The sequence below is a fragment of the Dunckerocampus dactyliophorus genome, chromosome 4 (assembly GCF_027744805.1).
Source record: "Dunckerocampus dactyliophorus isolate RoL2022-P2 chromosome 4, RoL_Ddac_1.1, whole genome shotgun sequence".
Taxonomy (NCBI): Eukaryota; Metazoa; Chordata; class Actinopteri; order Syngnathiformes; family Syngnathidae; genus Dunckerocampus; species Dunckerocampus dactyliophorus.
The window spans coordinates 8,101,550-8,115,753 of NC_072822.1; the positions used below are offsets into that span (position 1 = coordinate 8,101,550).

General features: G+C 40.6%; 1 protein-coding gene across 3 annotated transcripts in view; it reads left to right on the forward strand.

The window, feature by feature from the left end:
* The window catches only part of sema6a (sema domain, transmembrane domain (TM), and cytoplasmic domain, (semaphorin) 6A), a 144,924-nt gene that overhangs the window by 60,600 nt on the left and 70,120 nt on the right, over nt 1–14,204 (forward strand). For all 3 annotated transcript variants that reach the window (XM_054773681.1, XM_054773682.1, XM_054773683.1), the window contains exons 2-3: nt 6,836–6,988; nt 8,376–8,493. In XM_054773681.1, the coding sequence (XP_054629656.1) occupies nt 6,889–6,988; nt 8,376–8,493 (218 nt within the window). In that variant the 5' untranslated portion in view covers nt 6,836–6,888. The remainder of the gene's footprint in view (nt 1–6,835; nt 6,989–8,375; nt 8,494–14,204) is intronic.

A 14,204-nucleotide genomic window follows, 5' to 3' on the forward strand; every position in this document is an offset into this window, starting at 1 on the left:
GGCGTGTGTTCATGTTTCACGTAAGTGTTGTGGATGATGGGCAAAATTCCAAGAAAAGCGCAGTTTTCCTTCTATGTCTCTCTCATTTCACACCTGCCTGTGCAGGAATTACCTTTACTCCATTGGGTATACGCTATTATATAAGCCTTAAAACAACACTTATTTTAGCATGCATGTGTGCAAGTGCTTAAATTCTACTCATCTGCATTTAGAATGACTTTTATTCCCATCCTGGTGCCATGAAAAGGAACAAAATGTCAAGATAACAACCTTTGAAGTACTTTTTTCACTTCCAAATGACCCCGTCCTTTTTAGGGTGAATTAAATGTTAAAATGTCCGTTTTCTACCTGTCCAAACAGCTGCTGCTCCTCCCAAATGTGCGCCATCATTTCAGTCATTGCCGCAGCTAAGACGCTCCCTCCCTTTGCGGCAGCGTTCCTGTCATGTGTGGACGTTATCCTGCCTGCCAAATATAAACACATAGGCACGCTGCACTTGTATCAAAGCTGTCAGACGGCATTTACGAGAAGCCGCCACTTAACTATAAATATGGAACACTTCCTCTGTATGCCGAGCGGCGATTAAAAAAAAACACTTGTCATCAGTGATTAAAGGGCATGTCCTACAATGTTATAATCAATATTTCAAGCTTTCTTTACGTCTTTGCAGTTCATTTTTTGCTATTTTACAGACAACGGCGCCTACAATAGCAGTTAGGAGCACCATATGTTGTCATTTTTAAGGAGGTGTAGGAAACGAAAAAGCCCATGACTTTAGGAATGAGAAAAAATGTCTGTGCATGCAGCTCACGTTCTTGTCTGCGCTATTTGCTTGTTGCGCCGCCGTGAGGTGCATGTCATGTTTCTGGGTGACTGTCAAGCTTGAGTGGGAGAGGAAGGACAGAGTGTAGACGTAACGTGCCGTCCGCCCAACACACAGCTGCTAATATCTGCTGGAGAAGAGCGTGCGGTAAAGAGAGAGTGTCTCAGCGCTGCAGCTCACGCTGTGTTGAAAACAGTCCCCTAAAATATAAGATATATGAGAACTTGAGTTGAAAAGCTCCTGCAATTTGGGTCACCAATTGGCATGGAAGGATGATAATGGATCCCACAGCCAAACCAGTTGAGAACCCCTGGCATATACTGCTGTATACTGTATGTGTATGCCTGTGATGTTTACTGCTGTTATTCTGGTCCATGTTGCTCCTTACATGCACTAAGGCAGTGGTGTCCAAAGTGCGGACCGGGGGCCATTTACGGCCCATGACTGCTTTTTTATTGGCCCTCGGCACGTTCTAAAAGTACGATTAAACAATAACATTTAAAAAAGCAGTAATTTGACAAGAGTAAAGACAAAACAAGAAGGGAGTAAAGTCATTATATTAACAGAAAACATAGCATCAAGTTGAAATTTTACAGGAAAAAAGTTGAAACAGAATTAAGCTGACATTTTTGGAAAATTAGGTTGGGTAAATTCTATAATATTATGATAAGAAAGTCAAAATATTATGAAAATAATTTATATTAGTATGAGAAAAAAATTCAAGTAAAACATTGAAATATTTGGAAACATAAAAAAAAACAACAACAAAAAAAAACGTCCCAATAGTAATATGCGGAGAAACCGATCATAATAATAATAATAATACACTTTGTCACTGATAAAATGAATAAATATATCTTATATGTGTAAATACTGTGTATATATATACCTGTACATTATATTAAATAATTTGTTTGGGTTGGTTTCAATAAAAAATGTAAAAGCTGCCCCCGCACCTTTTGATTTTTCAGTATGCGGCCCTCAGTGGAAATAGTTTGGACACCCCTGCACTAAGGTAACCCACTAAGTTCATGTGAGTTTCCCCAAGATGGATTCTTGTGTTTTTATTACCTGCTGGGGGGCCTGCTCCAGCAATTTGCTTGAGTAACAACACTCACCACACACACGTTCAGAATGGTTACAGTAGCTGCGGTGTTTAAGGTGGTATTATGCATGTACAACTAAAAGAAAAGACTCTTGTATTATCTGCAACCTCCACCTGTTGGTACTTTACTAGCTCGCTTTGTGCACATATGCAATCCTCATGTCTTGATGTGTGCTACAGTGGCATTGGAGATGAAGATTGAAGTCTCAGGTGTGCACACAAGGAAGTAAAAGCCAGCGTGTGTCCTGCAGTTACTCACATGGTGACAGAAAAGCCTTTGACTTTCACTTGAAGCCCTTCAGAGCATCACTGTTTTTGTTTTTTAAGCATTCGGATCCAGATGGAAGATAAATGCTGATTAATCTCCCGGCATGACTCTTATTTTCAAAGGCACCAACATATGGAAGAAGCAGCTTTTGCAGTTTCACCTTTGAATCGCCACGATCAAATCCCATCTGGAAATATGACTGAAGGATTATTTATTTCTGCACTTTTTTGAGGGCGGAGGGATTTGCCATCTGTCCAGCAACTTTGTGCCACTTCCTGCTCATCAATCAGTCAATTACTGTTGGATTTTACAGGTCAAAGTTCGGCAGAAAGGAAAAAAAACAGCATTCAGCCCTGTGTAGATGTTTGTAGTTTGGAGGAGAAGAAAAAAATAATGCAATGAGAATAGTCCTTACATGTGCAAAATATCCTTACGCTAACATTGGAAACAATCAAGTTTTACTTATGAGAAGAAACCTGACAATATTGTGAAAATAAAGTCCTAATTTTATGAGAAATTAGGATGTAAAGAATATAATATTATGAGAAAACAGTTGTAATACAACAAAAATAATCAATTTACAACAATAAAGTCTTCCTATTGCAAGACAAAGTGTAAAATAATAGAATAAAACAAATAAAATCATAGAAAATAGTTGGACTATGGAAAGGAACATTTTTGTTTTCCAAAAATAAAGCAATATTATAAGAAAAATGTTAACTTTGCGCAAATAAGGTCTCAATACTACAAGCTGTAATTTTACAAAAATAACTAAAATGATTATTAAGAGACAATATTACACAAAATAAAGTAATCACAGTTTCTGTGGAAAAAAACCCTTCAGTTTCAGTTTTAAAGACAAAATTCATAATAAATACAAAACGAAAAATATAACATATAAATAATATGACGGGAATAAGATTGCAATATTACGAGCAAAAACATCAATATTGCGAGGAAATCAGAATATTCCAATAAAAACATATTTCTTTATTTTAATACAATGAAAAACATTTGAGCTAGCATTTTATAATACGTCATAAATATTCAATTTTTATTATTTTTGGTGGTAATATTCTGACTTTATACTCATCGCCTTTTGTCCTAGCAGCAGTACACATTTATACTGTAACGTTAACATTGTTTCCTCGTAACATTACGACTTTTTCCCTAATAATATCACAATAATATCCTCATGAAATCAGGACTTTATTCTTTAAGACTTTTTTTCCCGCACATAATGTTCTTTTCCTTTTGAGATTCATGCTTTTCTGCCAATACAAACTGTAGAGTAGCGAGAGATGAAGGTGGTAACCAGGCTGTAGCTGGTGTTCTCCATCGGAGGTGTTGGAGTGATCCTGTGTGTGAATAGTGTTTTCATTTCTCTCCTCAATGAGATTCACAGGAGCGTGGAGATAGAGAAAGACTTCACAACGTAAAAGTAACCCCCCCACACCTTACCCTCTCCTTCTTTTCCCTCCCTTTATAGTGAGTGATAATACACGTTGGCATAAACAACTTTTATCAGTGTGGAGTAAATGAAATTGGCTGTTTTATTTCATTTTTCATCCCTGAAGCATCCTCTATTTCCCAGCAATGTTTTACCCCCGCAGCTTGAGTGGGAGGAGAAAAAAAAAAGAAAAGAAAGAGAAGAGAAGAGAGAGGCTTTATGCAAATGAAACGCTTCGTTCTTGATTAGATTACTAACGCAATAATTGTCTGGCTTGATTTATGGCCGTAATCTGTTTCCGTAAACGACAAGACGAGCCGCCGCGGCATGTCTGGTGAGCACATTAAGCTAGAAGCTGATAGATATGCATTTCATATAAAACTGCATTAGAGAATGAGCTTGTTGAGGACACGGAGTTTATTTAATCAAGTAAAAACATGCAGGTAATATAGGAAATGGGCCAACGCAGCATCCCCCCCCCGACACTTATTTAACGGCTTCTTTGTGACATAAACAACAAAAACGATAAGTCATTTCTCGAAAAAGAAAAAGTGGAGCGGCCTTCTTGTGTTTATTCGCTTGGCCATGTGTTAGTTAGCAGGCTACTTCCTGGTTCATGGAGGATGATTGTTTTTTTTATTTTGGATTCTGGAGTGCCGGGAATGCCGCACGGTGGCCTAGCGGTTAGCATGTTGGCCACACAGTCAGGTGGGCCTAGCGGTTAGCATGTTGGCCACACAGTCAGGTGGCTCTGGAAGATCTGGGCTCGAATCTCCGTTGGGCATCTCTTTGTGGAGTTTGCATGTTCTCCCCGTGCGTGCGTGGGTTTTTTCCTCCCACATTACAAAAAAAACATGCATGTTAGGTTAATAGGCGACTCTAAATTGTCCATAGATGTCCATAGTGAATGGTTGTTTGTCTATATGTGCTCTGTGATTGACTGGCGACCAGTCCAGGGTGTACCCCACCTCTTGCCCAAAGTCAGCTGGGATAGACTCTGGCATACCTCGACCCTAGTGAGGATAAGCGCCATAGAAAAAGGATGGATGGATGGAGCGCCGGGTATGGGTCCTTCTCTCTATAAAAGTGTAATAAAAATAGTTGTGCTCTATTTGTGTAAGATAGCTAGTCAGATAGTAAGCGTGGTACAGAGAGGACTGTAACATTTTATTTTGAGAAAAGGAACCAGATTGTGGCTCAAATGGCAAAAAGAGTGAATGAATTACTCCAACATGAAAAAAAATCACAGAGAGACAAATTGATGTATGTTGTTGTGTGTGTTTTTTGTATGTTTTCTACCGTATTACTCCCTGGGTCATATTCAATGACAGTTACTACACAATCCCCACCGGAAGCACAATCGGCTCTGCACATGGGCCAGACTTCGTCACTTCTTCCAGCTGCAAATTGTTACGACAGCCCTTCTGCGACATCACGCGCTGTGGTATTTATTATTATTTCACAGCCATCTTCTATGCTGTGGGCTGCTGGAGAGGGGGCAGCACGGACAGGGACAGGAGCAGGATAAATAGACTGATCAGGCGAGCTAGCTCTGTCCTGGACGGTCCTCTGGACTCCGTGGAGGAAGTGGGGGAGAGAAGGATGTTGGCTAAGCTGACATCCATCATGAACAACACCTCTCACCCACTACATGACACTGTTGTTTCCCTGAGCAGCTCCTTCAGCACCAGACTGTTACACCCACGGTGTAAGAAGGAGAGGTTCCGCAGGTCCTTCATACCGACCGCTGTCAGGCTCTACAACACCTGCACCACCTGAACCATGTTGTAGACACTATGCTTTCTTTACACTGTTCTCTTTACTTGTCTTGCTGCTGTAACAAGTAAATTTCCCCGCTGTGGGATAAATAAAGTACATACAATACAATACAATACAATATTTTTTAAATGTATGAACAGAAATCACGGGTATGCCAACTTTTTCCCACTGAGGGGCCGCATACTGGAAAAACTCAAAGGATGCAGGGGCATCGTTGCAGTGTGAAGCAGGCAGGTTACACACACGCGCGTAATAGAAATCGTGTTGCCTGACGTTTACGATCTGTAACTGCAGTAAAATAGATCGATCAATGACGTAGATTACACATGCGTAGAACAAATCGGCTTGCGTAACGCGTGACTGCCGAAAAATAGGCCGACAGGATGTAGACACGTTCTGCAAATGCCTTTCCGATACGGATCGCGTGGTGACAGACTGTACCATTTTACAACATCTGTCAGTTAACTAGCTGGTAACTACTTCCTGGTTCATACATTAGCATTAGATGGATGGAACCGTACTATTTAAACTATCCACGGGGAGGGAACAGCTTCTTCTTTACATAAACAACAACAAAAATCATACGTGAGTCTTCTCTTAAAAACAAAAAAAGAAAGAGTTGTGTTTGATAGTCAGCCGACTACTTCCTGGTTCATGGAGGGTGACAAAACATGACAAAATTGTAACATTTTTGATTATTTGGTGCGAGAAATGGATACTTCGAGACTGAAACAACAGAACAAAAAAAAATCTATGAAAACGGAAACAAATAGTGACATTGTATTTGTGTTTGTTTATGAGGTGGAAGGCTACTTCCTGGTTTAGAAGGACTGGACTGTACTATTCACATTCTGGCACAGGGGGAACTTTTACTGGTTTAGAAGGGCAGGACTATACTATTTACATTCTGGCGCAGGGGGAATTTAAACAACAAAAGGTTTCTCTAGCCACACTTTCACTAGCATTCACAAAAGAAATGAATAGGTTTCTCATCCACCCATCCACAGTGTTTAATGGAAATATTTTTTCCGCTAACCAACAACAACAATTATGTACCTCTTGTCTTGCACTTGGTGCTATAACATGTTAGTGTTGGGTGCTTTTAGTGTCAAGCTAGCAGCAGTAATGAGTGTGTTGGAGAGGGGTGACTCACAAGTACTAACGAGGTACTTGCATTTAAAAGTCTCGTGTTGCTTTAGAGCAGGCTAATCTGCATGTCTGGAGAGATCCTCTCTGCTTGACATCGATCTATGACGCATATTACAGTCCTAATCCACTTATGTCTGTTTTGCTTGCAACGCAGCTCATCTGAGTCACCAAAAATCCATATGCTATTTTATATCAAACCATCCTAATGTGCGGATGATGCAACATGTTCATTCAGCTTTTGTTCTCCTCTTCTTGGTGCAGGCTGAGGTACATCTGCAGCAGAGGACCAGCAGCAGCAGCAGAGTGGTGCGACCATGAGGTCAGAGGCCTTCTTCCTCTACTTCACGCTACTGCACATAGCTGGGGCGGGCTTCCCCGAAGACAGCGAGCCTATAAGTATATCCCACGGCAACTGTAAGTATATTTTATACATTTTTTCGGCCTGTCTGACTGTACGTCTGCATCATTTTTTGTTTTACTTCTCATCTACCACCTGTAGATCTGTTCCCACCATCTGTTCCGGGGTCAAACTGTCACCGTCATAAAATGTATTAACTGCACAGGGAATTCCCAAGTAGCATGCAAGTGTAAAAATAAGTTAAATGCTGTCAGTGTTACAAATAAACACAACAAAAAAGTCAATGAAAACAAACTTTACCATTGGAGGCTCATGTCAGGTGATGCCATGCACGCCTGCGGTACTAACGGAAAAAGCATTTTCCCCCTACAATATTTACAGTAAAAATAAATTCAAAAAATATAAATAAATATTAAAACCAAGCTAAAAAGCATTTTTCACTATACCCAATTTAATTTTGATATAATAATTAAAACAGTTGAATTCAAATGTGATAATAGTTTAAGAATTGTACGTATATTTATTTATATAATTTATTTAGTTGATAAATATAGTTATTTTCTTACAATTCATTAAATAGAATGACAAACAAGTCAGTTATTACATTTTTTTTGTATTTTTGCACATTTTTCTTACATAGATAGCAATAATAAATAATAAAAAAATTGATCTAGGGATGTTTTTAGCTTGACGATATAGGCACTTGGTGTTCCTATGCAGAACGTTTATCTCCTACAGTACAACAGTGAGCGATGCACATAAATGTCAAGCTTATGTGTTTTGATGTTTACCTGCGTGTCCTAGTTTTCATTCATATGTGCCAGATACACACTAAAAACTGACATGAATGGTACTTTTATCAGACCGTGTGAGTTTGCCTAAGCTCGTGTCAGTGTTTTACAGTTAGATAATAAGAAAAGAATAGTGAAGGAAAGCAACAGCTCATGAGCCAAAGAATTTGACATCGTATGTCAAACTGTGAAGGTACTACATAAAATTGCTGTAATTACAAAACGGTAAATGCCATATGTACTCATATTTTGCTTACCCAGCTTCTCAATGCCGAATGCATTTTAATTGCATGGTTGGTACTCTCGCTCACACATAGTAAATGTGCTGTCCTTCTGTTAGATAGTGTAAACAGTGGCGGTCTATAGAGATATGGCCATGTTGTCCTCTGGCTCCGTAACAGTAGCATGACATTGACCTGCTACTGTCTAGTAGCAGGTCGCTTTCATCCTGGCCCACTACAACAGAACAATTTTATGCTACAGTGCCAGCCATTTATTTTCCCCCCACAGCACATAATTTAAGACCACGACAGAGCATCTTAGGCAACAGATGTTGACATTTGATCCAAATCCCCACGCTATCATGCATTAACAGAAACTTCTGCAATTATGGTATCAAAGTATTTTAAGCCCCTTGCTCTTTTCCCTGCAGACACCAAGCAATACCCGGCGTTTGTGGGCCACAAGCCCGGCAGAAACAACACACAACGGCACAAACTGGACATCCAGCTCATCATGATCATGAACAAGACCTTATTCATCGCTGCCAGGTAGGCTCACGCTCTGTTGTTGTTACAGCCGCCATGATTCTCATTGATTGTTGGCAGCTTGACACTGATAGCTGAGCAGGTGGACTATCAATCAAGGCGAAGGTCATGTCACTCTTTGTTGTTTTTTCGATCAGGAGTGAGCAAAATGTTAAGACTCACCACTTTCTCATATTTTGATTACCCGTGTAACTCCAAAAACGTGACCTATTTCCAAGAAATGTGCGTTATTTTAATAGCATTGGCATTTCACAAACCCCACAGGCAGTGGCTATGGTTTCGTCGTCCTTTTAAGTTGTTTGAAAGTTGTTGACACTTTGTAATGTGCATTACCGCCATCTACAGGACTGACGCGGAACAGTGGAACATCATTGAACCGCAACTTAATAACTTAGCATTGAAATTCACATCCAGGCTGAGGCACAGTAAGATTTCCTAAGGCCCCCAAACCGGACTTCCTTAACGTCTTGCCTGCTCCTAGAAATTCTGTCCATAAAAATTATGAATAGAATTGGTGACAAAGGGCAGCCTTGGTGGAGGCCAACATGCACATACCGTAGTAGCGAGCCACCCATCCCATACTCCTGGAGCACACCGCGAGGGACACATTAAAATGGGCAAACTCCCATGTACCCTCCAGTACCCTTGCAAGGCTGTAGAGCTGGTCCAATGTTCCGCGACCAGGACGAAAACCAAATGGTTGTACCTTCCCTCCAGCACCCTGTAACAGACTTTTGCAGGGAGTCTGAGGAGTGTGATCCACCGATAGTTGGAACACACCCTCTGATCACCCTTCTTATATAGATCACCACCAATATAGATCACCACCACCCCAGTCTGCCATTCCAGGGGCACTGTTCCCACGTACGGGTGAGGTGCTGTCCCTCATTTTGTTGTTTCTCATAGGGTCTTCTGAATCAGTCTTTGTCTGGCCCGTCACCTAGGACCTGTTTTGGAGACCCTTCCAGGGGCATATAGCGAACAACACACACAGTGTTGCCAAACTGACCACTTTGTCGCTAAATCTGGTGACATTCCAAACCCTCTTGGGGTTATTTTCTTTTCTAAAAGATGACTAGCGACAACTGACTTTTTCAGGCGTCGTTTGGAGAGTTTTATGGTATTTGGGGACTTAAAAGTGAAAGCACGTATTGTCCTGCAGTTTCTGTTCTCACTGAGCAGCAGCAGGTACTGCTGATAAGTCCGCCCCGCCCCAAAGCGGTCACAAGCCGTCAGTGGACTGTCAGCTTCCGTGGCACACAGAGCATAGTGGAGCTCTACGCATCCATGAATTACGCATGCATGAGGCGCAATGCCGCGGGGTGGATTTTGCCCTGTTTTACAGAGTCGGACCTAAAACGTAAATGTTCCTTAATCTTCATTAAATTACTACTCATTACACTCAAGCCTCATTCTGATCGATCACTTACGTTGTTTGATAAATGAAAGAAGTAGTCCGAACTGCAAGTTAAAGGGTGGAGGCTGCAGGCGAGTCTGGATGTAATTATTACGCTGTCTAGACTTTCAGAGGCGCTGGCCGAGATAAAATATTACAGATATTTTATTTTGATGAAGTGTTGGCCAATTTTAAATGAACAAACCAAGAATCAACTTTATTTATAGTTCTAAACATAATTAAGGATGCTTTTACTCACTTTTTTGTCTCTCTAATGAGGTTATGCTTTTTTTCCTACAGCATATTTTACAAAGTCATACGCAAATAATATGCAAATTAGACAATGACATCACCTAGCGACTTGTAGGTCAGCCAATAGCTACTTTTGTTGGCAACAGTGCTCGGGCACTCAAACCCCTCCACCACGATAAGGTGGTGAATCATGGAGGACATGGCAAGGCTCCTCATTTTTTAAAATCTATTATCAACAGAGTAACTCATTTGCAAACTGTTCAGTCATTTTCCATGTGCTATTTGTCTAGTACGTGCAGTATCACATTATCTGTTAAACAACACTCATATTGATTTGCTCATTTAGAAATGTTTCTCCGCCTCATGGCACGATGAGTCATTAGGTTTGCAATTATCCTTATAGGTAATTTCAATGCTTGCACAACTTAAAAGGTCTCTATGATTCTCATCAGCTTGGCTAATTGAGTGCAGGCCTGACTGGATGAAAAGACACAATGGGAGGAGGGGAGGGGGTCACTCTTTGTTTTGCTCCCAAGCATGTCAAATTAAGTAGCCGGGGAGGCTGCTGCTTTTGAACATATCTGGAAAGAAGTGAGTGTGTGTGTGTGTGTGTGTGTGTGTGTGTGTGTGTGTAGGGAAGGGCGCCAGAGACTTTGGTGCGCCTGTTGCCCACCTGCTCCACATGAGGTGGCAGCCAGCAGTTGTAGGGCCACAAGGGGAGGGAAATGGGACACAGAGGGTTTATTTGAGGGGTGTGTTTGTTGGCGCATGTATGTATGTTGCCCATTTTATTACACTGACCAGTTGTTAAATGGATTAAGAAGAGTGTCTATATGAACAGATGTACTGTGCAATCTGTTCCGGGGTCAAACTGCCAGCATTATTAAACCTTTATTAACTCTACAGCCATTGCTTTAAGTAACATTTTCCATGCATCTAAAAAAAGAAGTCCAATAATCAATTTTCTACACTTCGGGTCCCAGGTGAGCTGGAGCCCATCCCAGGGTCACATTGGCCAGTCGATCACAAGATACATATAGGCAAAAACCATTCACACCTATGGACAATTTAGAGTCTCCAATTAATCTAACATGCATGTTTTTGGAATGTGGAAGGAAGCCAAAGTATGATCACACTATTCACATTTGCTATCACAGGTAACTTTGTTCTTTTAAAAAGCCAAATAAAAAGCAAGGGGTTAACCCTTTTTCCAAATAAGACCCAAATAAAAGACCATAACTTAGTAAAATACATATTATATTGTCAAAATCAACATGTAAGCAATGTCGAAGAACAGAGCAATCATTACTTTGATGATGTGACGTCATTTCAATAGCGGTGTCCTTAGTAAAAAAAAATATTAAAAAATCACTTCCCATATTGAAGCCTTGAGCATCGGCCGATATCGGTATCAATCTGATATCAGCACAAACCAAACATACAGTACTTTTATTACTTATTGTGTAGTACGGAATGTTAGAAAAGACTTGATGAAGCCATCAAACAGAGAATAATAGTCAGCAACAGTCGGTATGGTAGGTAGGTAGGTATCTCATGCATGTGGGCCACAATATAGTGGCAGCTAAGCAAAATTTTATTTCACTTACTTAAAATGATGCATTTAAACGCGACATTACTCACCTGCTATAGGGACCGGCTCTTTTCTGCTGTAGCTAATGACTTTTTGCCGTCCCCTTGTCTTGCAAAAATCCTCATGCTGTTTTTTGTGATGCTGCTTCAAATGCGTGATGAGGTTGGTCATATTGAACTTGTCCGCTTCTGTGCCACTATGGGAAACTTGTGCATGACAAGTTTTGCACTCATCTACAACGTCTTTTTCGGACTTTAGCAAAAATACTTCAACACGGAGCGATATCACTCCTACTTCTTGGTTAACACGCTGCTATTATGATCGCCTGGGTTCTACATGATGCATCCGGCCGCTGCTGGATAGAAGTGCTGGAGCGGAGTAAGGAATGGACTGCCTGTATCGGAGTGGTAACATTGGATATTTTAGATGTAGGCCAATATAAACCAATACTTGTTTTTTTTAAATATCAATATCGGATCATGTTTACTCGACAAAAAAAAATCCACCTGTGACACGGTTTGAGTCCTGATCATTAAGTGGAGAAACCCTGCTTTAGATGCTCACTAAGCTGAAGTCTCATGATATTTGTTGAGGTTTTTGTGCTATTTTAATGACATTTTTCCCTAAAATTCTTGTAAAATTTTGAATTTGATGACATTAGGGGCTTTAGGCTTTAGAATACCCATGTGTGTTGTTGCTGTTGGCCGCATTCTTACATGTCTGCCCAAAGAAGACGGGAATTGGAACATACAGCCTAGGGGTCTTTGACCCTGAAATAACTGAAATACTTTTCTTTAGCTGAAACTGCGCTGGATGACCCGCCACTGATCCCGGTGCAGACAAGTAAAGTGTAGTCGATAGTGTGGCCTCCATTGTAACAGGATGTGGATCAAATCGAATGATACTCAGTTGAGGAACACAATCAATGTGAAAAGCAGCCAGCAAAGCGATGTATTAAATAGTCACTTTTATGTCAACTGTGCAGTCAAATAACTTGTTTGTGGAGCCAGCTTTGCCATCATGACTCCAGTCAGTGGCTGGTGCGCTGCAGCTCGCAGATGGTCTCTGTGAACACGATCCAAAGCCTGACATTCAGTGTTTTTTGAATGGCTACACACTGTATTGAATCTCTTTGGCTCCTGTTTTGATGCTGGCAATGAAATAACAAGATCCCAGATACAAATCTAGCTACTGATGAAATTGTAAATAGAGTAAAGTGTCTAAACCCATGAAGGGAAAGAGTCAAGTTTCTGGCGAGGACCGAACGTAGCAACAGACGTACTGATTGATTATTCATCATCAGGTTCTGTGTGCTTGAATGAGATGTGTTGATTTGAGGAGAGCGGAGGCTCTGTTCGCTTGGCCTGCTGCTTCTATCTTGATATGTCAGCACACAACTGAGCAACCATTAACTAGCTCATATCTTTTTTGAGCCAATATGTGTAAAATGTCGTTAGCCCCATCGGCTTTAAAATCACGATTACGAATTCAGGTCAGGAATCATTTAGAGCCTTAATATTCTGAATCATATTCAGCGCCAGAAGAGGAAGAAATGGAGGCTGAAGAGATGCCAGGCAGTAGTCCTTCATAATGCAGCCTTCCAGAAAGCCTGATGGGATTTGGACTGAATACATGCCTAATTTTATTTTCCTTCCGATGTCGCTTGTAAACAAAAATCATGCTGAAGTTACAGGGTTGTTTTGATTTAAAATTTGGCCTCTTTAAAAATGACCACGTCATTCTCTTTTTTCTGACTTTCCCCCCCGGAACATTTTAGTAACTTTTTTACTCTTAATATTTCAACTTCATTGTCAAAACAACCTTTTTCCACATATTTTTACATTTTCAGTATGACCCTAACACTGAAAAGTGCTCAGTTGTATGTATTGTATACACTTGACGGCTACAACCTTAGCTACACCTGCACAAATAATACTAGTGTAGATTCAAACTGAGAATTAAGTAATTAAAGTTCATATTTTTTAATCAACATTTGTAATATGCATGAGCTACATTATGCACTGAAGGAGTTGGTCATAGGTCAAGGATGAGCATATTTTTTGACATTGTTCTTGGAGCACACTGTGATGGTATATCTAACGTTGTGGCTGGCGAGTGCTTACAGTCACAGGTGCTCGAGCAGCATGCAGTAATTCAGCTATAAACTACTCTTGATGCAGGATTCCTCTCCCGAATGCTCCATATTTCATGTTCAAGGTACACGCAGCATGACATTCAGAGCCAATACATCACAGAGCAGCAGGAGATTTATCATTCACTTTGCTGGATGTATGTATGAGTGAGTGTATGTGGGGCCATGCACTTTTAAATCAACCACACGTTGTTTGTAATCCATTTAGCATACTCCAGTCACACAAGCCATTTTTCTGATGACTGTGTCCAGATGCTGCTGCTGCTAGTGTGTGTTCTTGGATTTCTACAACTGTGAGAACCCATGTGACATTTAGTATCTCT